At 52.8% G+C, this 25,887-nt stretch overlaps 1 protein-coding gene across 5 annotated transcripts; it reads right to left on the bottom strand.

The window, feature by feature from the left end:
• Positions 1-5,558: 5,558 nt before the first annotated feature.
• LOC116463662 (alpha-mannosidase 2x) lies at positions 5,559-24,884 on the bottom strand. 5 transcript variants are annotated; one of them, XM_032146872.2, is made up of 24 exons: positions 24,273-24,884; positions 22,441-22,590; positions 21,279-21,536; positions 21,064-21,208; positions 20,773-20,944; positions 20,289-20,416; positions 19,868-20,041; positions 19,290-19,476; positions 17,290-17,467; positions 16,497-16,699; positions 16,106-16,288; positions 15,828-15,942; positions 15,551-15,618; positions 15,239-15,404; positions 14,501-14,737; positions 14,118-14,240; positions 13,769-13,883; positions 13,354-13,487; positions 13,006-13,147; positions 10,520-10,653; positions 10,116-10,190; positions 8,377-8,571; positions 8,010-8,120; positions 5,559-7,128 (listed from the first exon to the last, which is right to left on the bottom strand). In XM_032146872.2, the coding sequence occupies exons 2-24, from the start codon at positions 22,570-22,572 to the stop codon at positions 6,976-6,978; spliced, it is 3,528 nt and encodes a 1,175-aa protein (XP_032002763.1). In that variant the 5' UTR covers positions 22,573-22,590; positions 24,273-24,884; the 3' UTR covers positions 5,559-6,975. The 5 variants fall into 5 exon arrangements, with proteins under 5 accessions (XP_032002763.1, XP_032002761.2, XP_032002760.2 ...); XM_032146870.2 differs by lacking the exon at positions 24,273-24,884 and adding an exon at positions 23,824-24,243 and having other exon boundaries at positions 21,279-21,515; XM_032146869.2 differs by lacking the exon at positions 24,273-24,884 and adding an exon at positions 23,824-24,243.
• Between the last annotated feature and the right edge of the window lie 1,003 nt (positions 24,885-25,887).

Consider the following 25,887-nt stretch of genomic DNA (forward strand, 5'->3'; position numbering starts at 1 on the left):
TAACTCTTAAAAATATCGCTATCTAGAATTTTAGTTCCTGCCTCTTTTTAAACCATAAAATAGTATTACATTTATAGCCAGTATTTATTTAGGTATACCCTCCCTCTCATTAGTTTATGCCCCTAGACAAATTCTCTTTTTGCTTAAGTACACCTGTTTTCTTCCACTAAAGTTTTGTACATTGCAAACTCTTGAGTCTTTGCGTGTCTGAAAATGTCTTCATTTCCCCCTTGCTCTTGAATGGTGTAGCTGATAGCAAATTCAAGGCTGAGTTTTCTCTAGGTTTGAATGGACTCCGGGTGTCTATTGTAGCTAACTAGATGTCTGCTATCACTGTGATTGTCCTTCCTTTGTAAGACTTTTCTATATTTTTTGAACAGCATCTCCTATTTGCATTCATAAAAGTATTAATCCAAATTGCAAAAGTAGACTTTTACGGAGTCACAGGTCAGTAACAAAACAGGAAATGAAATGTTCCAGAGACTTTTTTTTTTTTTTTTTTTTTTTTTGAGATGGAGTCTCGCTCTGTCACCGAGGCTGGAGTACAGTGGTGCAATCTCGGCTCACTGCAACCTCCGCCTCCTGGGTTCAAGCGATTCTCATGCCACAGCCTCTCTAGTAGCTGGGATTACAGGTGCGTGCCACCACGCCCGGCTAATTTTTGTATTTTTAGTAGAGACAGGGTTTCACCATGCTGGCCAGGCTGGTCTGGAACTCCTGACATCAAGTTATCCGCCCGCCTTGGCCTCCCAAAGTGCTGGGATTACAGGCGTGAACCACCGTGCCCAGCCTGGCCTTTTTTTTTTTAATGTACCTTTCTTGGAACTTAATGAGCTCTTTGATTCTGAGATCTCACATCTTTCTTCAGTTCTGAAAAATTCACCGTCTTTGTTTTCTCATCCCTGTATTCTCACTAGTCTTTTTTTCTAAAACTGCTATGAAACATTATGCCAAAGCTTCTCAGTCTATCCTCCATCTGTCTTAGCTTCTTTTTTATATTTCTTTTATCACTGTGGTGCATTCTGGGTGATTCCTCAGTTGTTTTCCAGACCTGCTAAATTTTTATGTCATCTGCCTCCAGTCTAGGGTTTATACCATACATAGAGTAAATTTCAATAATTGTATTTTTACATTTCCAGCATGTATAATTTGTAAAATCTTATTTGCTTATTTTCAGTCACTTTCTCATCTCAAGACTGAGTATCTTTAGCTCTTTGGTGATTGCACATATATATTTTTTAAAGTATTTTTTTAGATTGCTTGCACGTCATCCTGTTTTTGTTTGCAGCTTACATTTTTCCTGCCTGTGTACCTCTCAGAGTCTGGTTCTGGTCCCTTGACGTTCCTAGGTTACACTTGGTTACCTGTCCCATGTGGACTTTGAAGTCCCAGCACCTACCATCCTTAACTAGTCTCTACTTCTCTCAAGCTGTATAGCTTCAGCCTCTGCTAATGGCTGTATTATTCTCTCCATTCTTTGTCAAAGAAGATTTCCTTTGACGGTTTTTGCTTTTTTTTTTTTTTTTTGAGATGGAGTCTTGCTCTGTTGCCCAGGCTGGAGTGCAATGGCAAGATCTCAGCTCACTGCAACCTTTGCCTCCCGGGTTCGAGTGATTCTCGTGCCTCAGCCTCCCAAGTAGCTGGGATTACAGGCACCCACCACCACACCCAGCTAATTTTTGTATTTTTTAGTAGAGGCAGGGTTTCGCCATGTTGGTCTGGCTGGTCTGGAACTCCTGACCTCAGGTGATCTGCCTGCCTCAGCCTCCCAAAGTGCTGGGCCGCGCCCGGCCTGTTTTTACATTTTTAATATTTATTTAGCAATCTCTGGCATTAGGAGTTGAGAGGGCAGAATTACAGGTGTGCTTGCGCCTCTAGTTGGAATGCAAGTCTCTAGGTATGTTAGTCTGTGCTGCTATGACAAAAATACCTGAGACTGGGTAATTTATAAAGAACAGAAATTCATTTTCTCACAGTTCTAGAAGCAGGAAGTCCAAGATGAAGGTGCTGGCAGGTTTAGTGTCTAGCGAGGGCTGCTTTTTGCTCCCAAGGTGGTTACTGCATCCTCACACGGTAAGAAAGGCAGGCTGTGTGAAGCCTCTTTCATTAGGGCCTTAATCCCATTCCCGAGGGAGAAGCGCTCATGACCTAATCACCTTCTAAAGGCCCCACCTCTTAATATGCTGCATTGGAGGTTAAGTTTCAGTATGAATTTGAGAGGGACACAAATATTCAAACTCGCAGGAGGCATGCTGACTGGGAAACCCCAGTCCTTCCTCCTCCACTGAGGGGCCTTCTCCAGGTCTCCACACTCAATGCTGTGTCTCAAATCTTCAACTCTGTCACATTCAGAATGCCAGAGAGTCCGCATCTCCCACCCCACTTTGGTTTCCTGTGCCCAGACTACCTAACTACATGGATTTTTAGTTCAGGTTTATTCTCAACTAGGGAGGTCCAACGTCAGGAGCCAAAATGAAGGGAGACTGCAGACCCAGTTGGTCCTGGGTACTGTTACCATCTGAATTGATTTCTCATTGACCCTAAGTAAAATTGAGGGTTGTTGCAAAGGATCCGCTCTCTGTCTTATTTCTTCTCACTATGAGAATGAGCATGACCCCTTGAAGTGTTTGTCCTTCACACACTTTTTTGTTAGGGAAGAACAAAGATTTTGTTCAGAGATCTCTACTGGGGATGGTAAGCCTCATTACCAGCATCCTAGACTGATTTTCCCCCTCCGTGAGTGCACAGATGCCCCAGTGACAGAGCAAGGTAAGCAAGTCAGGTTCAGGTCAAATTAAAGATGCTGCTCTCTCTGCACAAGTGTTCAAGGTTTTACGTTTTACCTACCCTGAGGCAAGCCATATGAGGACACCGTCTGGGCTGGCTCACCCTCCATGGGAGGACCAGCTCTTAAATGGTTCAACTGGAGCCTTTCTCTCTGTGGTTCCAACTGGCCATACAGCCCTTCCTTCTTCATGAAAGCTGGATGGTTCCAAGTAAATGTAGGAATAGAATCCAATCCATCTCCAGTGGTTGAAATGGCTTCTGTCATGTCCTGGTTCACTTTCATGGTAACCCTCAGAACTGTGAGGCTGGCTGGGCGCAGTGGCTCACGCCTGTAATCCCAGCACTTTGGGAGGCCGAGACAGGCAGATCACTTGAGGTCAGGAGTTCAAGACCAGTCTGGCCAACATGGTGAAAACCCATCTCTACTAAAAATACAAAAATTAGCCAGGCGTGGTGGTGCATGCCTATAGTCCCAGCTACTTGGGAGGCTGAGGCATGAGAATTGCTTGAACCCAGGAGGCAGAGGTTGCCGTGAGCCGAGATTGTGCCACTGCACTCCATCCTGGACAAGGCAAGACTTGTCTCGAAAAAAACAAACTGTGAGGCCTCAGTGCCACAGCTCTGTGGTAAAGGGCTGCTGCTTGCTTTAAAAGTTGGGCCATTTCCAAATTATGCGTGCACAAGAATCACCTGGGAGCTTGTTAAAAATGCAAATTCTTTGGCCTCTGCTCCCAGAGACCAGTTCAAAGGTTGCACCCAGGAATCTGCCTTTATCCCCCTGTGCACTGAAGTCAGCTTTTGTTTCTTGCTCCTATCTCCTATTACACAGCAGTCTCAGGGCAGCTGTGGCTCTGCCCTACACATCTGCACTGCAGCCTCCAGGCTGAAGGAGAAGCTCTAGTCAGACCAGAAACCTGTACTTTCAACAGCAGTTCTGGTGATTCTGAATCATACCTTGAGCCATGCTGCCTTAAGTCATTTTATGTTTTTTTGTTTTGTTTTGTTTTGTTTTTTTTTAAAGACAGAGTCTCACTCTGTCACCCAGGCTGGAGTGCAATGGAGCAATCTTGGCTCACAGCAACCTCTGCCTCCCAGGTTCAAGCGATTCTCCTGCCTCAGCCTACCGAGTAGCTGGGATTACAGGCGCACACCACCACGCCCGGCTAATTTTTGTATTTTTTTTTGGTAGAGATGGGGTTTTGCCGTGTTGTCCAGGCTGGTCTCCAACTCCTGAGCTCAGGTGATCCACCCACCTTTGGCCTCCCAAGGTGCTGGGATTACAGTCATGAGCCACCACCGGACTGCCTTAAGTCATTTTAAAGGCTAGTAAATAGAATTAAGCATTCGTTTCTGTCAGACAAATAATTTCATTGCACATCGGAGGCCTCCAAAGATAGTATCCTTTATTCTGCTAATTTTCTAGGCGTTCACAGATTCCCCTCCTATTGTTTGATTACAAATTCTACTAGCAAATGACACCTGCCACAGTGGAACTGCTTAACATCCTTTACTAATAGGATTATAGCTCACATTTGTGGAGCTCTCGTATCTACCAGGCACCATGCTAAGCAGTTCACAATGATAATCCTATTTCTTCTGCTATGATATAAATGGGGTTCCACTGTGTGGCCTAATACGGGCAGCAATAACTCTGACGACCTGGAAGAACTCAGCCCTCTCACTCTTGTCTTTAGATGGCTGCTTGGCAGGCCCCAGTGACTTTCTCTAAGGACCCTGAAGCAAGCTTTTCTCCTAAAGTAATTGTACTCGTTGATTTTTTTATGTGCTGCAAATATTTTCTTCCATATCTGTCATTTGTGTTTTAATCTTGATGTTTTCCATCACACAGAGACTTTCGATATTTTTTGGTTGCAAAATCTGCTTATCTTTTCCCTTATTATATCTTTTAAGTCTCATGTTAAAGTTTAGAAAAGACCGTCCCACATCAGAGGTACAAAAATTTTTGAGTAATTTTGTAGTATATCTTCCCTCTGGAACTAATTTGTATGGACACTGTGAGGTAGAGATCTAACTTAGTGGTTTTTGTTTTTTTTTTTTAGCTGTGTCACCCAGGCTGGAGTGCAGTGGCATGATCTAAGCTCACTGCAACCTCCGCCTCCCAGGTTCATGTGATTCTCCTGCCTCAGCCTCCTAAGTAGCTGGGATTACAGGCGCGTGCCATCATGCCTGGCTAGTTTTTGTATTTTTAGTAGATACAGGGTTTCGCCATCTTGGCCAGGCTGGTCTCGAACTCCTGACCTTAAGTGATCCACCCGCCTTGGCCACCCAAAGTGCTGGGATTACAGGCGTGAGCCATCGCACCCGACCGAGATCTAGCTTTGATAGCTAGTTGTCTAAAAGTACTATTTATTAAATAATCCACCTTTTTCCCCACTTAAAACATCCCTCTTACCATATACTAAATTCCTGTAGCCCTGGGTCTGTTTCTGGACTCTCCCGTCTGTCTGAGCCCCTCCAGGTCACACTGAGTGAGGTAATGGTGGCGTGAGAATCCTCTGGGAATCTGGCAGGACGTGTGCCTTTTCCCCCTCAGCAGTCCACCCCCCAACTCATTATCATCGTTCAGAGTGGTCTTAGTGTTCTCACACATTCACTCTCCCAAATGCACTTTAGAACTGTCAATTCCAAAGTATTAATCTCATTGGAATTGCACTGAATTTATCAGCTGATTTGGGGAAAACCAGTATGTAGACAGGAACATGATGTGTATCATTGGGCTGACTTACAGAATACTCTTAACAGGTCTTCAGTTGATTCTTAGGTTTTACAGGTAGGCAGTTTTATTGTCTACAAATAATGACAATTATAATTCTTCCTTATTTTCCTCATCTGGCTTGTTGCAGGGGTTAGTAGTGCCGGGACACTGCTGAATAATAGCATGCCTTTGGTTAGTTTCTGACTTTAATGGGAATGCCTGTGGTGTCTGACTCTTTAGAAAGCCATAACTGTTGGTTTCTCAAACAGACCTTTATCTAGATTAGTGTGTTTCTTTCCAGACTTAATTTACTAAGAGTTTTAATAAGGGATGGATTTTAAATCTTACCAAATACCTTTTCAGCATCTATAGAGCTATCATAAATTTTTCCCTATTAATTGAAGCTGAAATGAAGGCTCCTGCACAGCCATACTGTCTCTTCATATACTCCACATGCCCCTAGTCCCCTGTGCCAGGAACTGAATACCTCTGCAGGATAGACTAAAGGTGGGGCTTCAAGGTCTGCCGGCTAGGTGTGGTGCTGAATGCCTTCTCAAGCTGCCCAAGCACATGGGGTCTTGGAGGCTTTCCTTTCCAGAGAAAGAAAGTAGGACCAATCCCCACTCCCTGCCATAATAAGAAAGAGCTCTTGGGGACAGCAGTGTACAGAGCATAGAAGCCAAAGAGGAGTCAGGAAGGGCGGAGGACCCCACGCCCCTGCCACCACCCCACAAATCAGTACATAGGCCAAGTACCCAGTTTGCCAGGGGTCTTGCTACCTGAAGTGACCTATGACCTCTGACCATGACAATCTCTAGCAAGTCCTTCCTGCCACTCTGCAGCCTCTTAGCCAATGCATGCAGGCCAGGCGGCACTTACAGCAAAGCCATCACAGAAAGCAGTGAGGCCTTCGGACTCCTAGGAGAAACAGTGATTCCTTCTACTGCTCCATCCCCACTGCTAACTCTGGGTCCCCATCCCTGTCCTCCCAGAATCACTCTGATCCTGCTCATCACACCAGGACATGGAGTCTCTACATAACCACAGGATTCCCCTAGAGCCGGCTGTTGCCACAGTGACCCTGATGCTGGGCTGTTACCCACTTAGCCTCCCTTACCTCTTCTGTCTGCTTCCACTTCTTCTATATCCCTGTTTGGAAAAAGGATGGGTGCCTGAGCCTGTGCCCAGCTGGGTGTCCGCTCACAACCCAAAGCAGAGCCTGGCACTGCCCACTCTGACCAAGGGCCTTCTCTCCCTGATCTCACTAGCGTCTGCCCTATTTACCCATCACTGGGTTTGTGGGTTGCCCCCAAAACACAGCAGCAGCAATAAACAGAAAATGAGGGCAGAGCCCAATGTGTCACAGTTCTGGGAGGCAGATCGGGATGGGATACCCGTGTGGCTTGTCCGATGATCTTCATGTTAAGAGGCAGTCTCTGTGAATGAACTTCCTCTTCAGGCCACAAGAAGCCCTAACCCAAGCGGAGGCGAAAGGTAGCGATCTCCATGGGCTCCAAATAGACGTCAGTGCTGTTGGACGGGGAGGCCAGAGGGTACAGTAATGTCAAGGAGGTTGGCTGAAGGAATACCACGTCCAGGCCATGGAAAAGGCTCCCCAGGGCTACCTGTGGAGAGAAGAGAAGGTGCAGGGTTGTGCTGGGTGCCAAGACACTAAAGAACGTGGCTGTTCATCTACAATTTGTTACCTCTTTAAGAATCTCAGCCAGGTGCAGTGGCTCACACCTGTAATCCCAGCACTTTGGGAGGCCAAGGTGGGTGGATCACCTGAGGTGAGGAGTTCGAGACCAGCCTGGCCAACATGGCAAAACCCCATCTCTACTAACAATATAAAAATTAGCTGGGCATGGGGGCAGGTGCCTGTAATCCCAGCTACTCGGGAGCTGAGGCAGGAGGATCGCTTGAACCAGGAGGCAGGGGTTGCAGTGAGCCGAGATCATGCCATTGCACTCCAGTTCCAGCTGGCCCCTCTCAGCAACACCACGCCTTCTTACACATGAGTGTGCATCCAGTCTCACGGGCTTGCTGAGATTTGCTCAACCCTAAAGCCTGCCTACAGATCTCCGGGTAAGAACCGTTTCACTGGGCTGTGAGCTCTGTCAGAACAGTGACCATGTCTTGGTTCACTTCTGAAACACTGGAGCCCAGCAGAGGACCTGGCACCTGGGGACATTTATCAGTGCTGGCTGCTAAGAGCTTTTACAAAGTAACAACGGGATGGGGTTCTGGTTTTCTATTTCCGGTCTTTTCCACTTTGCTTGATAGAGGTCCCTGCTCAGGGAACAAAAGTTCTCAAGCGATCTACCTTGTCTGAAACTCCCCCTGCCAGGCCTCCGGAGCTCTGAAAACATGTCTACAGCTTCCCCCCTTCTCTCCAGAAAGCCCTGGAGTGACACTTTCTTCTCCCAGCCTGTCACCGAATCTCAGCCCAGTCTTACCAAGCTCACGCCTGCCATTCCCAGGTGCTCTGTTTCCCCACCCTACTCACCTTGCCTTGGCTTGTGGTGCAGTTGAAGCCCAAGTTCTTGGCCTCCAGGCCGCAGTCAAAACCCTTGCGGTGTAAGATGAGTGCGGTCTCCGCCGAGGGCAGGGTGTCCTCCTGGATGACAGACAGTGCCCAGGGAAGTGGGCGCAGGGCTTTCAGAGATCGGAGATGTAGCAGCGCCTCTGCCCAGAGGCAGTGCTGGCACAGGGAGGCATGTGGGTAAGGAAAGGCCAGAACCTGGTCCTGGAGGTTTGGAGCCGAATACCTGCTAAGGGGTCTGGACCTCATCCTGGAGGCTAAGGAAGGAGCTGAGCAGGGAGGGACACCATCAGAACTCTGCTCTCAGCATGTCGCGCTGAGGGACACTCACCTCAGCCTGGAGCGTACGCAGGTTGAGCAGGTGGAAGTCACAGGGCAGTGAGGACGCCAGAGGACGAAATGAGCGCAGACCAGGGCCTGGGAGCTGTGTCCTGGCTACAGGCAGAGCGAGTGCCGGGGTGTTCAGGTACATGGAGGTCAGGTGGCTGAGAAGGGATGGGTAGCTGGTAGAGTGGCTATCTTGGACCTGCAAGGTTGACCCGAGATATTGGTGAGGGACCAAAGCCAGGCTGGGGGGAGAGGATGAGGCAGGATAAAAGCACACCCAGGTCAGTTCCTTTGGAAAGAGCTTTCCTGGTGCGCCTGGACTCAAGGGCATGCCTGGCTCCAGGCGAGGTTCTGCTAACCCTTCAAGTGTGGACATTTGCCATCTCACCTAACTCAGAGGGCTATTTCACTAAGCCGTTTCTTATCTACTTTTTAGTTCCTTGCTCACATAACACCATCATGAGCAACACACTCCCATCAGCCATGTCTCCCCTCACACATGGATCCACAGTGCAGGGAGGATGGCAGACAGGCAGACGCAGGCCTCACCATGGAGCATGGGCCTCCAATCCAGAGTGCTCTGGGTAATCCTGTGGCTTCACAGTGACTCCACATCCACAGTGCCAGCCTGGCTCTCAGGCCCAGCGCTGCAGGGGCTCTGCCAGCAGGGCTACTCCTTAGCACCTCACGTGGACGTCAGACTCACAGGCCTGGGCTGAATATTCTGGACTTCTGTCCCTGGCATCCCCCTTCTTCCAAGCACCCAGCATCTCTCACTTCCCTCTGCATTCCCAGGTAATGCTAAACTCTCTTCCGTCTCACCTGGGCAGTGTCCTCATAGCCACCGGCAACTTCTCCAGCCTCTGGCCTAGTTCAAGCAGCCAGCATGTCCTGCCTGAACAGCCTCCCACTGTCACCCTCCTCCAGTCTCCCTTCCCACAGATCCAACCTGCTCCATACTGTCAGCCTGACATGCTGAGAGCAGAGTTCTGACAGTGTCCCTCCTTGCTCAGCTCTTTCCTTAGCCTGGACCTTTCCTAGCCAGGATAAGGTCCAGATCCCTTAGCAGGCACTCAAGGTGCTCTGCCGTCTGCCCTGATCTCCCCCCAGCACTCTAGCCCAGCACCAGCCAAGAGGGCATTCTGCAAGGATGGAAATATCCGACACCGCATGGTCTAATACGGCAGCCACTTAGCCACTTGTGGCCACTGAGTACTTGAAGTGTGGTCAGTAGGAATAAGAAAGCAAGTTTTTTACTTGATTTAGTTGTAATTTAAATAGCCATATAGGGCTACTGGCCACCGTACTGGACAGCGTAGCTCCAGCGTAACTAAGGAACTCACTGCTGTTCCCCAGCCTGCTGTCTTTCCTGCCTCCTACCCTGTGCCCTGGTTCATATCTTCAAATCACACCCCCATTCATCAAAGCCACACCTGGGTGACACCTCCTTGACCTCGATCTCCTCAGCCCACATTATTACCTTGCTCCTCAGCATCAGTGAGACAAAGCCCTTTTCTACCTTGCATTTTCACACACATGGCTTCTCTGCCACCCCTACTCACGAGTAAACTCCTGGGAGAGTCAGCACTGTCTGCACTTATGTCCCTCTGGATCCTCACAGTAAAGCAGGTGCTCAATATCTATCTGATGCACGAGTGACTGAGCGGCGGGCTCTGTCACCTGGGCTCCGGCGCAGCTACACCTTGCTCGTACTAGTTCCCCACTCCCAGAGCCGACCCTTACCTCTCGGTTACCGCTCCTGCTGCTGTGAAAGATCAAGCCCCTAAACATGGCTGCCAGTTTGGAGAAAAAGTCAGGCTGGTGGGGCAAAGAAAGCCATGAGATGAGCGGGGTTGGAGCATAGGCTTAGAGAATGCTGGGACAGGGCAGAGGAGGGCAGCACAGAGGAAAGTGGGAGACGAACATGAGGGGCACAGGTGACAGAGCGCTGCTGGGAGAGGAAGGTGCCAGGCTGCGTGAGATGGGACACAAAACGCCAGACTGCCTCCCCCCGCCCCAGGAATTCAGCCCTACTCTCTCTCCCTTGCCCACCTCCAGCTACGCTCCTTGAGCCCTAGGCTGGACCCCCCGGCCACCCCCAGGGACTAGCCAGACCTGGCTCCCTGGGCGTCAGCCCCAGATGTTACCTCGCTGCCCACGGTTCGCCGCTCTAGCAGGAGGCGGAAACGGTTGCAGGTTCTCTTGTTGTCCTTGAGCCCTTGGCCTAGGCCCCGGTTGTCATCCTGCATCAGCCGCCGGTCCAAGATCACCTCCAGCTGGCCTGGGGAAGCAAACAGTGAGTGCTGGCCTGCCCCCACCCCCAAGCAGACACTGACCTTTCAAAGGAGAATCCCAGCCACAGGCCCTGACAGAAAAGCCCAGCTCAAGAGACGGAAGCTGAGTCACTCAGGAGAGGTCACGGGTTCCCACAGCTGGGAGGGAACCTGATGAGGGGCTGGTCCTGTGCCCTTATTTTGCAGATGAGGAAGCATGAGGCCCAGAAAGGGGCAGGCTGGCCCTGGCAGTTTACCCCCATGCTCTGGGACTCAGGAGTAGGGGCCCAGGCAGGAAACCGAATCAGGACGGGTTACATACAACAAAATAAACCAGAAACGAAAAACTTAGATCAACAGCCGTTGGTAGTGTTGCTGCATACCTCCGTAATCTGGGGCAGGTTTGCTCAGGTTGGGTAGGTTTTGTTGTGACTAAAACACAGGCTCTCCTGCCCTTGTTCTACACTGGACAGCCAGACAGCCCCAGCAGGTCAGACTCAAGCTCTGACTGCCTGTGTGTTAAAAGTAGGGCTCTGGAAAGGACAGCCAGATGGCAAGTCAGGCAGAGGCTCATATTAAGTGTCATCTGGGGTTGCCCTGGGAAAAAGATAGGGCAGGTGACCACCTTTGCTTTATTTTCTAGAGTATGCTTGGAGCAGGGGCTCGGTGCATGGCTGATGTGTTGGGGACAGAGGCCCCAGTGTGTGCAGGTGTTGGAGGTGGGTGCAGCTGTTCTTGTACAAGATCTCGAGGGAAACCACACCAGCTGCCCCCACAGTCCACTGGGACAGATGGCCGTGTTCTCTCTTTCACCTCTCCAGTCCTTACTGACTTGTGTAGTTGCTCGGTCTTTTAACCCAGAACAATCACAGAAAGATGTCTGAAAACCCTAAAATGGATCCCTTGTATAGAAGACAGTCATTTTTTCAAACACCATATCCCAGAGGGGTAGAGGAGAAAATCCAGTCAGGGATATTGGGCTGCAGTTAGGAGTCATGACACAGATGGACCAGGGGCTGCTCCTGGCAGAGAAAGGCATACTCCTCCCAGCAGGGAGTCAGGCCCCTGCACTTGCCAGCCATCGGGCCACGCCTAGCCTTGACTGGGTGCTCTCGGCTCAGCCCTTCACAAGGGCTCTTCCCAGAGACAGATCTCAAGGGCCTCAGATGCCACCAAGTGCAAACTGTTCATTTTGCCCTGAGGATATGGGGGCCACACAGAACTGCCAGCGCGACCAGCTGCCCGGGTCTGACTCCAGGCCAGTGCTCCCCATGCCCGTTTTGATTCTTAAGAACGTCAGTCTTGGCCGGGTGTGGTGGCTCACACCTATAATCCCAGCAGTTTGGGAGACTGAGGCAGGCAGACCACAAGATCAGGAGTTCCAGACCAGCCTGGCCAACATGGTGAAACCGCATCTCTACTAAAAATACAAAAATTAGCTGGGCATGGTGGCAGGCGCCTGTAATCCCAGCTACTCAGGAGGCTGAGGCAAGAGAATCGCTTCAAACTGGAAGGTGGAGGTTGCAGTCAGCGGAGATTGCGCCACTGCACTCCAGCCTGGGCGAAAGAGTGAAACTCCATCTCAAAACAAAAAACAAAAAAAAGAACGTCAGGCTTTTTTAATGATCACTAGTGGGAAAATAATATGTAATTTTCTCATTTCCTTAATATTTCATGACACTGAGTGTACTTTACAAGCTGTCCCTACTCTCATCCCCACCCAGAAGAGGGTTGCACACCTCAGCTGAGAATCACTGTTCAATACCCTGATGCTTCTTGCCTTTTTTTTCAGACTGGGTCTTGCTCTGTCACCAGGCTGTAGTGCAGTGGCACAATCTTGGCTTATTGCAGCCTCCAACTCCCGGGCTCAAGCAATTCTCCCATCTCAGTCTCCTGAGTAGCTGGGACTATAGGCACGTGCCACCAAATCCAGCTAATTTTTAAATTTTTTTGTAGAGCTTGGGTCTCGCTTTGTTGCCCAGGCTGGTCTCAAACTCCTGGCCTTCTGCCTTGGCCTCCCAACAGTGCTGGGATTACAGGAGTGAACCACTGTGCCTAGCTTTGCTTTTTGACATTTGTTTCTTTCTTTGGCCCCAAGGGTTGTAACCCTGACGGTTCTTCAAGGGATCCAGTAGGACACTTCACCCAGTTGCCTACACTGCTGCTGCCACCAGGGGACTGGGACAGCAGGTGCCTGCCTCCTGTGCCAAGAGCTCTGAATGGCTCGCCCCCTCTCCAAGCATGGAGGTGAGGCAGTCCAGAAAGAGGCAAGGGAGGCCACCAGAGCGGGGAGCCCTTGAGGGTGGGGACGGTCTTCTTTTTGTCTGATACCCTCTACAGAACTCCTGGGCCCTACTCACCATCTTTGAGGCTAGAGACACCCAGGGCCTGGGCAGTGTGCAGCGTGAGGCGCTTCTGTGCATCCTGGATATAGGCCATGACTGGCATGGGGTAGAAGTTGGCCTGGAGGGGGAGCTTCTTCAGATACCGTCGGGGCTGCACCTGTGGGGGCAAGGCCAGCAGATCAAGGGTACCCGGGCACCATGTGGGCCCAAGCGGTCCCCAGACTGAAGGAGTCCCTGATCACTCTCGCTTCTCATTCATCTTTCTCCATCAGGGCAGATCATCCCCCAGGGCCTGTGACAGGGGCAAAAGCAGAGTCCAAGTTCTACTCTGTGGGGTCTCCGAGACCCAGGCCCAGGAGTCACCTGAAAGCCATTGAGGTCTGTGAAGAAGATACCCTGGCTGTCGATGTCTGTATGGATGCGCAGGGCCAGCTCCTTGTTGACGTAGTCCCGGATGTCCACCAGGGATGATATGTCCAGAGACAGCCCCTCCACCCCTGGGCACAGGAACAAAGTGGGGGCATGGAGAAGTGTGAGGCTGAACCACAGCTAAGAGGCTGGGCTGGGGGATCAGAGCCAAGCTGGGGAGAGGCTCTGTCCAACCTCCCAAGAAATTCCCAGGGCATTTCTGGATGACTTTTTCTCCAAGAGAATGGAGCACCCCTGTCTCAAATGATACGGAACAGAGGTATGAACAGAGAAGCAGCAGAAGGAAGAATATGCCACAGTTGTGGAGCCCACACCTCCTTCCGGACCCTTCCTCATGCGCAAGGCTCACCTGGCAGATTGTAAAGCCGAACCGCCTGGTGAATGTGCTCGTAGTACGCAACCACCTCTGAGAAGAAAGGGCCTTCAGTGACACGCAGCACGGGGGGCTCCTTGGGGACGTAGGGCTAGGGAAAGAGCAGAGTGCTGTTGAAACTACAGCACAGAGGGCAAGGCAGGAAGGTGCCAGCCCAGGGCTGGGCAAGAGAGCACCTATTCCCAGATATCCCTGGGCTGAACAAGAAAGACAAGGCCCCTGGCAGGCAGCAATAAACCTGTGGGAAGGCCTGTGCCCCTCCTGCCCTCCCTGCTAGTGAGACCTCCCGGGGCCTGCCAGGTTGTTCAAGGCATCTTTAGGGTACCTTGGCCTCGCCATCGGGCAGGAAGAGGTAGGCTCCACTCTTGTCTTTGGACGTACGGGTGCCATAGACAAGGACCTGCATGTCCACCTGCTGCTCCTGCTCCTCATCCACCCTTCGGATGCTCTGCCAAAAAACACAGCCCTGACCCCTGGCCCCACACCAGCATGTCAGGCCTGCCTCCTGGGAGGACATGGACTAGCTTCCCCAAGGAGCCATGCCCTGCTTCCCCATGCTGTCAGGCTGGAGCTGAGATGGCCCAGGCCCGGGTCCACTGTGGGTGAGGTGCAGAATGCTCACAGGGCCGGGAGGCCGCTCTGCACATGCCACCACCACACACGCTCTACTCTAGTCCCTGGCCCTTCCCCACCACCCTGGCCTTTTACCTTGAGGAGCCCAGTAAGGCCTGAGAACCAGACCTGCATGTAGCGGTTGCTGAGGGCGAAGTCACTGGTGCCAGAGTCAATGACACGGAGAGGGAACGCTTCATGCCTGCTGACGGACAGCTGCCGGCCGTGCAGGTAGACGCGCACAGAGGAGGGCAGCGTGCGGTGCCCATCCAGGCCCAGCTGCAGCTGCAGCACGCCCAGGCCCAGGGCTGGCAGGCGGACAGGCACAGACACCTGTGGGCATAGGAGGGGTGAGGAAGTGGGGGCACGGCTTTCGCCACAGGGGTGCTGGGGCATTCGCTTACTAACAGAGGGCTTGAGCAAGTCCCTGCAACCGCTGGGGCCTCTGCCCCTCCCCCAAAGTGGAGGTGATATGATTTGCCCTTTCTTCCTCATCAGACTTTATGATTCTCAAGTGATATTTGAAAAAGTATGAAGTGGTAACCACACATTAAGCTTTCAATAAACATTGAATGACTGAATGACTGAATGATGGGGCATTATAACTGCTATTTTTACCATTACTATTACCATACCAACCTTCCCCTTCTTTTCAAGGACACACTCAAATCCCAAGAGTGCCTGTCCTCTGGACAACCCCCTCCCCAGGACGCCTGTCCTCAGCCTGGAGAGTAGCAGGGCCACAAGCAGGAGGGTGTGAGGTTGGCATCGCCGGGCGGGGAGGGGCCCACGATGGGCAGAGGGCCAGGCCCACCTGACGAGCCCGCACCTCACCTGGTAGACGTCAGGGACCGCCTCGGTGGCAGAGCTCCAGTGTGCGCTGATCTGCACAGCCAGGGGCTGCCCCTCCTCCGAAAGGACGCGCAGGCGGGGCGAGTTGACCAGCAGGGACACCATGCTGAATCGCTCCTGTTCCAGCGGGTTGAATAGCACCACAAACCTGTGCGTAGAAGGTGGGCTGACCCAGGAGGCCGCTGCTTCTGGCCAGGGCAAGCGCCCTGCACTGGTTCAGCACATGCCAGGGCAGAGGGGCCTGAGAGCCAGGGAATGGCTCTGCCTCTCTGCACCTGGCGTAGTCCAGGTTACCTGGGCGAGGAATCCAGTTGGATCACCGTGCGCTCTGGGAGGGCATCGTGACTTAAGCGAGTGTCATCCTGGAATTCAGTGGGCCGGAAGGGAAGAACCATTATGGGCTCAGCCTCCTCCCACCCCGCCTGTCCCAGGTGTGGACCAGCAGCTGCACTGGGCACAGAACTCATCTGGATGGGGAAGGAAAAAGAGGAGCAGCACCCCCATCCAGCAGCTCTTGGGATGGGACCTGCACACACCAGAGGGTCCCCATGCAGACCCAGGAGGGGCTCACCACTTGGAGGAAGGGCGCCTCAGGGTCAAAGTGGTAGGTCTCCTTGTCCCCCAGCACCAGATAGTGGGCTGCATGAATGATGACCTGTTTCAGGTTGACAAGGGAGCGCAGAAGCCTGTGGGTGGCGCAGGAGAGGGAAGGAGAGAAGATGACCATAGGCAAGCTGTCTGCCTTGTCAGCAGGACAAGCCCTAGGCCGGCCTACCCCCTGACCACCCAGTGTCCTTTCTTTGGGACAGTGAGCAGGGGAGCTGACAAGGAAAAAGAGAAGGCTCCCACCTGACCCCATAGTCCACCACCACAGCCTCCTTGGCCGTGCCAGTGATGGCATCGTGATGCTGGAAGAGCCCCAGCGTGCGCCGAGCTTCCGTCAGGAGGGTGAAGTCAGACAGTGGGTACCGGCCAGCCAGGCCAGAGCGGCGAGCGTGAGCTGCAGCCAGGCTGTACAGAACCTCTGCCCCCCTGCCCAGAGAGAGAAGTTAGCTGCCAGCCTACACCACTAGCCAGGGCCCACCCACACTCTGCCAGTCCAGCCTCCTTCCTTCCCACCCCTTCTCTACCTGCCCTGGCCTCTGGGTCTATCTATTCCCTTCTGAGCCGATCCAGCCCCTCCTTAAACCCCGAAGGCTGACTCTCCCCCTCCAGCCTGGAAGCGGGGACAGGGTCTCACCGCAGGTGGGCTTCCAGGACTCGGTCTAAGCTCTTGTAGAAGGGCCGGGAAGTATAATAGCCTGTCCAGTAATGATCCTCCCGGTCCGCATAGGAGAAGAAATCCCCGCTCAGCACAGGAAACCCTGGAGGCCGGGCCCCTGGCTCCACCCCTGTCCTCTTGTACAGAGCATCAAAATAGTCAGAAAGAGTGCCAAACTGGGCCTGTGGGAACCCCAAAAACCCACTCCCATCAGTTCTAGAGCCTCTTGGAAATTGTGGCCACAGTGCTGCAGCTGGGGGTGAGGCAGGGGCTCTGGCCTCAGAAGCAGGAACTGTACATCCTGCCATTCTAGACTTAACAGAAGTAGGGGAGCCTGGGAATTAATTCTGACATAAAAGGGGCACCTTCGGCTGGGCATGGTGGCTTACGCCTGTAATCCCAGCACTTTGGGAGGCCGAGGCGGGTGGATCACGAGGTCAGGAGATCGAGACCATCCTGGCTAACACAGTGAAACCCCATCTCTACTAAAACTACAAAAAATTAGCTGGGCGTGGTGGTGGGCACCTGTAGTCCCAGCTACTCGGGAGGCTGAGGCAGAAGAATGGCGTGAACCCGGGAGGTGGAGCTGGCAGTGAGCCGAGATCGCACCACTGAACTCCAGCCTGGGCAACAGAGCGAGACTCCATCTCAAAAAAAAAAAAAGGGGGGGGGGGGGCACCTTGCCCGAGTTGGGAACCCAGGGCACGGTCTCACAGGAAGGGATGGGCTGCAGCACTGTGAGGCCCCCTCCCCAGCCAAGTGCCCCTCACACCTGCACATGGAGGTTAGGCCTGCTGTTGAAGAAGTCAAAGAGCCGCTGGTAGTTGAAGAACTGGGCATCCCACTCCTGGGGCTTGTCATATCGGAAGTCATCTCCAAGAGGCACCAGGAGGACGTTGCTTCGGAAGAGCCGGGACTTCTTCCGGTATTGGTCCAGGAGCAGGGCTGCCCTGGGGCAGGAAAAAAACATGGGCCCAACATGAAGTCTCACCAGTAAAAGAGCACCACGCACAGCCATCCCGCCAGCAAGCCCCTAGAAGACATCCCATCCATCAAGGAGTGGTTCGGCGCAAACGAACACCTCCTGCACGTGAATCCCAGCCCCAGGGGAATCCAGTGTTCTCTGGGCAGTTCTGACAGCTGGCATGTTGTTTTTTAGGCTAGGCTGTTGAGATCTTTTGGGATCCTGGTTCTGACACTCCTGCCTCATTCTGCCCACCAGTTAGCGATGCAGCACCAAAGTTAAGGGTCTGGACCCCGGAGCCACATCACACCAGCTCCACAAGTACTACCTGAGTGACCGTGGGCAAGTAACCTCTCTGAGCCTCCATTTCTAGCAAAATAAGGATAACATCAGTAGATACCCATATAATGTTATGAGAATTAAAATGGATTGAATGGTCTGAGCGCAGTGGCTCACACCTGTAATCCCAGCACTTTGGGAGACCGGGGCAGGCAGATCACCTGAGGTCAGGAATTCAAGACCAGCCTGGCCAATATGGTGAAACCCTGTCTCTACTAAAAATACAAAAATTAGCCGGGTGCGGTGGCGCACACCTGTAATCCCAGCTATTCAGGAGGCTGAGGCAGGATAATCATTTGAACCCAGGAGACGGAGGTTGCGGTAAGCTGAAATCGCACCACCGCACTCTAGCCTGGGTGACAGACTCCATCTCAAAAAGAAAAAAAAAATTAAAATTAAATAAATAAAATAAAATCAATGAATGAATATTTGTTAAACACTTAGAATAGTGCCTGGTACATAATGGGAACTATATACAAACATTTATTTTCTTTTCATCCAAATTATTGGCAAAATCAGTAGAAAAACAGCCCTGTGGCACATCAGCAGAAGCCCCTTCCTACTTTAACTGGCATGTTATAAATATCACAGTCCAAAGAGTCAACTAATCTACTTAGCGGCGCTGGCCCAGCTTGTACTTTTCTACTTCGTTCTCATGAGAGGATTCCTCAAATACCACTTTCCACTAACTTATCAGTCTAGTAAGACTTTCAAAGGAGAAAACGGTTACCTTTCAGAGCCTGTTCTTATAAACCTAGGCCAGCATCACTGATCACAACTGCTGCTTTAAGAAAAGTCATGCCTTCATAGCCCTAGATTCTTGCCTGGAATCGGCATTTAGACTTCTGGAAACAAAAGACCACTTTATTTCCCTTTTGGTCACATGTTTCAACTCTTGGACATCAGGGAGAAATCAGAGCATTGCAACATAAAAACCAATCCAACTTGTTGTATTCTTAAGGTTCTGACTAAATTGTTGTTTGGATCAACTCTTACCTAACACTTTTCCCCCAGGCCTGATTTCAGCAAGAGTGATATCTTTAGGGGTCCTTAAATTCTCTCAAAAGGGACAGGTCTGTTTTCTCAGAGGCTGGAGGCTATCTCGTGGGACTGAATGTGGATCTGAACAGGATTCTCGTGGTTGACTTAAAGCCAAGTCAGAACCCTGGCACTAAATGAAGGCACATGAGCCTGAAGTTTGTAAGATACATCTAACCTGGGAATCATTCACCTCTAAGTTGTCAGCTGGCCCTGGCAGTTTGTTAGGGCATCAAAAAGTACTCATGTGAGAAAATGAAAGCATTCTGCGAAAGGTGGTTCCAGTTTTTCAGGAGACTTAGTAAGGAGCTGCTGCCGCAGACGCTGCGAGCCTCAACTCACCACCTGAGCCCACCCTCCACGTGGCACGGCCCAGACCAGAGCCAGGCCTCCTGATTCCTCTGTGAAGTGAAAGGGCTGGAAGCAGATACCTCTCTGCCACATTGGCCTCTGTGATGGCCCGGGGTGGCACCTTCCAAGGGCAGTTGATGCGCCCACCAGGCAGGCGTTTGAAATCAAATTGGCAGCAGATCTTGGGATCCGGGCCGCAGGTATGGGGGACGTCATAGCTGTAGAAGGGCATCATGTGACAGAAGATGTCTGTGCTGGAGTCCGAGTCTGCAGAGACACACCACGTGGTCACCAGCAGGCAGCCTCTGGACGTCAGGAGGGCAAGGATCTGCTCAGGCTAAAGGCAGCCCTGATAGACCGTGAGGCTGTAACTGGACCTAGGGCTGGAGAGAGTGTGTAGGCCAGGGAGAAAGACATGAGGGGCTCCTTCAGGGGACAGGCACACAGGGCACGCTGAAACCCTTGGGACAGCAGGCCCTGTAGAGGCCAGAGGTCAATGTGACCCTCCCCTAACCAGAGGGTGCGACCATTTCTGGCAGTCCACACCAGTGCCTGCAGGTCTGCTCTGAAGAACAGTGGGGGTCTTAGTTCTGATATCCCTGCTATTCCCCAGTGAAGACTATGCTGCAGTGACCCCCTCTACCCTACCTGGCCTTACCCCATGTCTGCCTCCACATGAACTCTAGGCTGTGGGTGGCAGCAAAGTGCTTCTTGATGGCATAGTGCACTCTCTGAATCAGCATGCTGGTGAGGTTGGCACGGCGCAGCAGGTAAGGCATGGTGGAGCTGTATCCAAAGGGATCCACTGCCCAGCCAGAGCGGGGCGTTGCACCTGGGTAGGGCATGGAAGCCAGAGAGGCCCTGAATACACCTCAGGGGCTGGCCTCTCGGCCTCCCAGGTGCTGGAACCCCAGCTCTTGTCCTGGTAGTGAGTGGACAGATGACATCACACCAGGCCCACATGGTGGGATCTGCGTAGAAAGGAACCACCCCGTCGATCCCTGTGCCTCACAGCCCCCTGCCATATCGCTGTGGGCCCAGCCCGGGGGGCAGACCCCCATGCCTGGGCCTGGACTTACCAAGATTTCTCTCCAGCCACTGGTGTCCTTCAATGAGCTGGTCAATCAATGCAAAGTAGTGGGAATTGGCCTCATCCGGCATCACCCAGCCTCCTGTCGCAATCTCCAGCTGCCCGTTTCCCACCAGCCTATAGTTAAGGACTCACACTCAGGATGGAGCAGGACACTTTGCCCAGTCCTGCCAACCAGAAAATGTCCAGGGCCTGTGTGCACTGGCCTCACTGAACCAGTTCTCCAAATCCCAGGACCAAGAGAACACACACTTTCCCTCCTTTTCTTGCAGCCAACCTCCAGGTTATCCTGGCCCCGTTTATCTCGGAACCTCTACCTGTTTTTGCCTTCCCTCCCTCCGCCATCACTCAACTCTTCCACAGCTCTCTGGGCCTCTCCCTGCCACCCTGGCACCCACAGCTTAAGGTAAGACCCGTCCACCCAGCCTGGGGCTCAGATGATGCCCTCCCATGCCTCCCCGCCTGGTACTGGCCTTCGGACTGCCGCTCTCTTTTGGGCATTGATGTTGTCCCACCACTTGGCGAAGAAGGAGACCTCTGCCCAGAGGAAGCGCCGCCGGGGGTCCTCCTGCAGCTTAGACACCATGCTATTGAGGATGTGTTGGGTCTGCTCTGTGTAGTACTTGTCAAAGGTCTTGATCCAGCCTAGAGCCAATGTAGGGTCCCCTGAGGATGCCACCATCTTCCTCGACGTCCCTCCCTTGTATTGGCCATCAGAAATCCCACCCCACACTCCAGCTCCCAGGAGTCTGCAGGGCCCTCACCTGGGTCATTGTGAGAGTGGGGCACCACAAACACCTGCAGGTCTTCAGCATCCCAGTCGTGCGGGTCGTAGGAGATGTCGAAGCCTTGCCTCCACACACCACCATCCACATTGTCAAACGGCAACTCCTCCGACACAGTGAGCATCTGCCAGGTGAATTGCAGCTCAGTACCCCACTCATGGCCGCTGTACATCCCTGCCAGCTCTGACTCTTACCTGCAGCTCTGGCTTCTGACCCCGGCCCCCCAAAGCAAACTGGCAGTCCTGGGGGGAGATGGAGAAGAAGCTGGGCCGGGGCTCTGGTGGCACCACCCAGGAGCCATTGACCGTGTAGTAGGGCAGCATGGCGGGTGGGCCCTCTGCGTTTGCTGTCAGCTCCAGCACGGAGTCCTTGATATGGCTGATAATCTCATGGTTCTCCTCCAAAAGCTGCTCCAGCTGCTCAATGCGGTTCTGCAGCACAGAAATTTGGCTCTGCCAAAAACCAAAAAGCAATCACACGCAGCTCCTTATGCCACAGGGAGGGTCTCTGCTTGGGGTCTACCAGCTGAGGCCTGACTACAGTTCTTCCCTCATCAGTCAACGCCAGACCATGAGCCTACAGGGATAGATGACACCGTTCAGATAAAGGGAGCTGTGCACATCACCACTGAGGACTACACTCCACTTGCGTTGGGAGAACCATCACTCTCTAGCTCAGGGATGGCAAAGATTTCCTTTCACCTCCCTATTCTCAACAATCGGCGTTGCCTACGCTGAGAAGGATTTCAACAGGGCTTAATGGCAAAGAATGCTGCAATCAATTAGCAATGTCTGCCAAGAATTCAGGAGGGGCTGGGCATGGTGGCCCACACCTGTAATCCCAGCACTTTGGGAGGCTGAGGCGGGTGGATCAGCTAAGGTCAGGAGTTCAAGACCAGCCTGGCCAACATGGCAAAACCTCGTCTCTACTAAAAATACAAAAATTAGTCGGGCATGGTGGAAGGCTCCTGTAGTCCCAGCTACTCGGGAGGCTGAGGCAGAAGAATCGCTTGAACCTGGGAGGCGGAGGTTGCAGTGAGCCAAGATTGCGCCACTGCACTCAAGGCTGGGCAACGGAGCAAGACTCTGTCTCAAAAAAAAAAAAAAAAGAAAGAAAGAAAGAAAGAAAGAAAAGAAAAGAATTCAGGAGAACAGAGTGACAATACTCTGCCATTTTTTTCTTCCTTCCTTCTTTTCGCCATCACTGTTTTTAGCTCAGGGTTTCTACAAAACCTGACTATTGGGAAGGAAGGCCCCTGTCCTGTACTGACATTACCCTCCAGTGGGGGGTGGGAGGCGCATACCCTGAGCCCAGGTGACTTGTATACAAAGAAATCAGCAACCAGGCACGACTCACCCGGGGGAAGTTCCCACCATTCTGGTGTCGGGTGGGATCGTGTTGCACTCGGTCCAGCATGAGGTAGAGTGAGAAGACTGCCACACAGAAGATGGCAGCCCCACACACTGTCACCTGCTTTTTCAGCTTCATACTGGCCTCCACACACACCTGGCAGGAAGGACACCATCTGTAGCTCCAGCATGCAAAATGCCCGTGGCAGTCTTTCCACCAAATGCCCCAGTGAGTTCCTGAGGGCTGTTCCAAAGGAACACCCATTTGCCTGGCTCCAAGTAGCACAAGTAGCACATCTGGGGCTGGCCCACCTGGTCCTGGTAGCAGCTCTGCCCCTAGCGTGGAGAGGACGCTCTCCTTTGGCTGGTGCTATGAAAAACGGGCCCAGGATAAGAGTCCCAGCTCTGACTGGAGTGCACCACACAAGCTCCTGATTACACAGCTTTCCTGCCTAGATAGGAGGTGCCTGTTCAGGCTCCTCGGCCATGTGCTTCTAGTTTCAGGTGAATAAGCTAGTCTCTATTTTGTTTGATTTAAAAGTTTAGCCAGAACCCAAAGAGACTGATAGGAAAGCCTTTCTCGGTGCCCTTTCAGGTCAAACTGGCACTCACCAGAAACAGTGCCTGGCATAAATCCTTTCTCAGAAACACAGAATGAGTTTCTTTCTAATAAAGAAGAAAGATGCTTGTGTTTCTAGCATAAAGCAAGCCCTATGTGTTCTCCCTGTTTGTCTACTGTTTCCTGCAGTGAGAAATTTCCAGCCGCGGTTTGCAGAGCACTTAGGGGACCCCTAGGAAGCCTGCAGTGATGCCGAAGGCCCCCTGGGAAGGGAGAGACGGGGCCCAGTGCTCAGCTGCGAGGCAACTTCAGAGGACCCGTGCCCCCCGCCGCCACCGCCCTCGGGCCACCGCTTGCCTGCTCAGCAGGAGGGAGGACGCTAACTGCAGAGCCGAGCGTGGGCGGGACCGCGCTCCGGAGTCTGCTCCGCGGGCCCTGGGGCCGAGGAGCTTCGTCGCCTCTGCGTTGTGCCCTACTTAGCGCGATCTGATTCTGCTCGGGAGCCTCCGGGCAATATTTTCAGCCCTTAGAGACTGGGTCCAGGCCAGTGTGGGTGGAGCTGGGCTAAGAGTCGGATCACAGAGGGCAGGCACCCGCCGCCGGGTCTCTGGCCGCCCGCCCGGCTCCCTCCCGACCCCCTCCCGGCCCGCTCCGACTTCGTCGGCCCCGGGGACCGCAGAGACAGGCGCCAGGTCCGGGCCTCAGGCAGCCTCCAGCCCCTTCCTGGCCCCTCTGACGCCGCAGCGCCGCTCGCGCTCCCGCCGCCCGAGCCCGAGCCCGGCCTCTGTCGGGGCAGCCGGAGCCCTCCCGCGCGCGCACCCGGCCCGTTACCGTCAGCGCCTGGCCTCCGCGCCGCTCCGGGCCCAGTCGGCCAAGCTGCCGGCTCTCACGCGCCCGGGGGCGGCGGCCCGCGCGCAGGCAGCGACGCAGACGAAGGCGGGCGCCCGCCCACCCGTAGCCCCCTGCTCCGCGCGCCGCAGCCGCGCTCCCGCTGGGCCCCGGGCCGCCGGCGTGCTCCGCTGCGCCCGCCCCGCGCGAGTCCGCCAGCCTCTGAGGCCGCCGGGCCCAGCAGCGTGCGGGGCGGGGACAGCCGCGCCGCCCGCCACGGCCTGCGTGTGCCCAGCAGAGCTGACAGGAGCTCTGGCCGCCGCGGTCCCAGCCGGACGCCTCCCGGGCCCCGCTCCGCTGGGCTGCAGTGCGCAGCCGCACCAGCCCGGGCCGGGCCTGTCTAGCTCGGAACCTCAGGAGGGACGCGCGACTGAATTTTTTCGGAATCCTACTTGAGTAAGCGCATAATCGGGCAGTGGTCGAAACGCCCTCCTCCGTCTCGGCAGCCGCGTAGCCGGGTGCGTTCTCCGCGGCCTCACCCGGCTCCGGCCCAGGTAGCCTTAGGTTTCTGTCGGTGCGCCTCTCGGCAAAGGGGTGCTGCCTCCTGTTGGTACAGCGCATTCCTCGAGTCCCTTTCCTTTCCGTGCCTGCTCTATGTTTCCTGCCAGCGAGTGAACAAGACACAGACTTTTCTTGGTTGTTTCCCTTTTACTGGGCATCTAGGTTGTTTACAGTTTTTCAGTGTAATCCATACTGCAATGAACATCTCCATGAATTCCACGTTTTTGTTCTTTTTAAGTTATATGTAACTTCTGATCTGAATGTGACCCCCCAAATTCGTGTTGAAATCCTAATCCCTCAAGGTGATGATGGTATTAGGAGATGGGCCTTTGGGGGTGAACAGAGTTTGAAGGGAGCGCTCTCATGAATGGGATTAGTGCAGGTATCAAACGACCCCGAGATTCGGCCCCTTCAACCACGTGAGAACACAGCTAGAAGGCACTGTCTGTGCATCACAGGCAGGCCCTCACCCGACACTGAATCCGCTTGTGTCTTATCATGGACTTCCCAGCCTCCAGAACTGTGAGAAAATAAATTTCTGTTGTTGATAAACTACCTACTTTATGGTATTTTGTCCTAACAGCTCAAACAGATTCAGACGTTATTTTATGATGAATTTGCAACAGTGAAATTACCCGGGCAAAAGATAAGGACAGAGATGACTGATGACACTATCGCTCCCCCAAAAGACTGTACCAGTTTACACCATCAATAACAAACTGTTGGATATTGCTTAAACAATGTTTTAGTTGATTAATGAGACATATAATGCCATCTCATTTTTAAAAATTTTCCTTTAAGTTCTGGGATACATGTGCAGAACATGCAGGTTACATAGGTATACACGTGCCATGGTGGTTTGCTGCACCCATCAACCCATCATCTAGGTTTTAAGCCCCACATACAATAGGTGCTCTCCCTCACCTTGCCCCCAACCCCCGACAGGCCCCGGTGTGTGATGTTCCCCTCTCTGTGTCCATGTGTTTTCATTGTTAACTCCCACTTATTAGTGAGAACATGCGGTGTTTGGTTTTCTGTTCCTGTGTTAATTTGCTGAGAATGATCAATGCTATCTCTTATTTAACGACCATTTCTTTTTTTTGAGACAATATCTCACTGTTTCCCAGGCTGGAGTGCAGTGGCACCATCTCAGCTCACTGCATCCTTGACCTGCCGGACTCAAGCCATCCTCCCACTTCAGCCTCTTGAGTAGCTGAGCGTTACAGGCATGTGCCACTACACCCAGCTAATTTTTTGATTTTTAAATAATTTTATTTTTATTTTTTGAGACGGAGTTTCGTTCTTGTTGCCCAGGCTGGAGTGCAATGGCGCCATCTTGGCTCACTGCAACCTCCGCCTCCCAGGTTCAAGCGATTCTCCTGCCTCAGCCTCCCAAATAGCTGGGACTATAGGCACGTGCCACCATACCTGGCTAATTTTGTGTTTTTAGTAGAGATGGGGTTTTACCATGTTGTCCAGGCTGGTCTCGAACTCCTGACCTCAGGT

This window comes from Hylobates moloch, unplaced genomic scaffold (genome assembly GCF_009828535.3).
Source record: "Hylobates moloch isolate HMO894 unplaced genomic scaffold, HMol_V3 SCAFFOLD_47, whole genome shotgun sequence".
NCBI lineage: Eukaryota > Metazoa > Chordata > Mammalia > Primates > Hylobatidae > Hylobates > Hylobates moloch.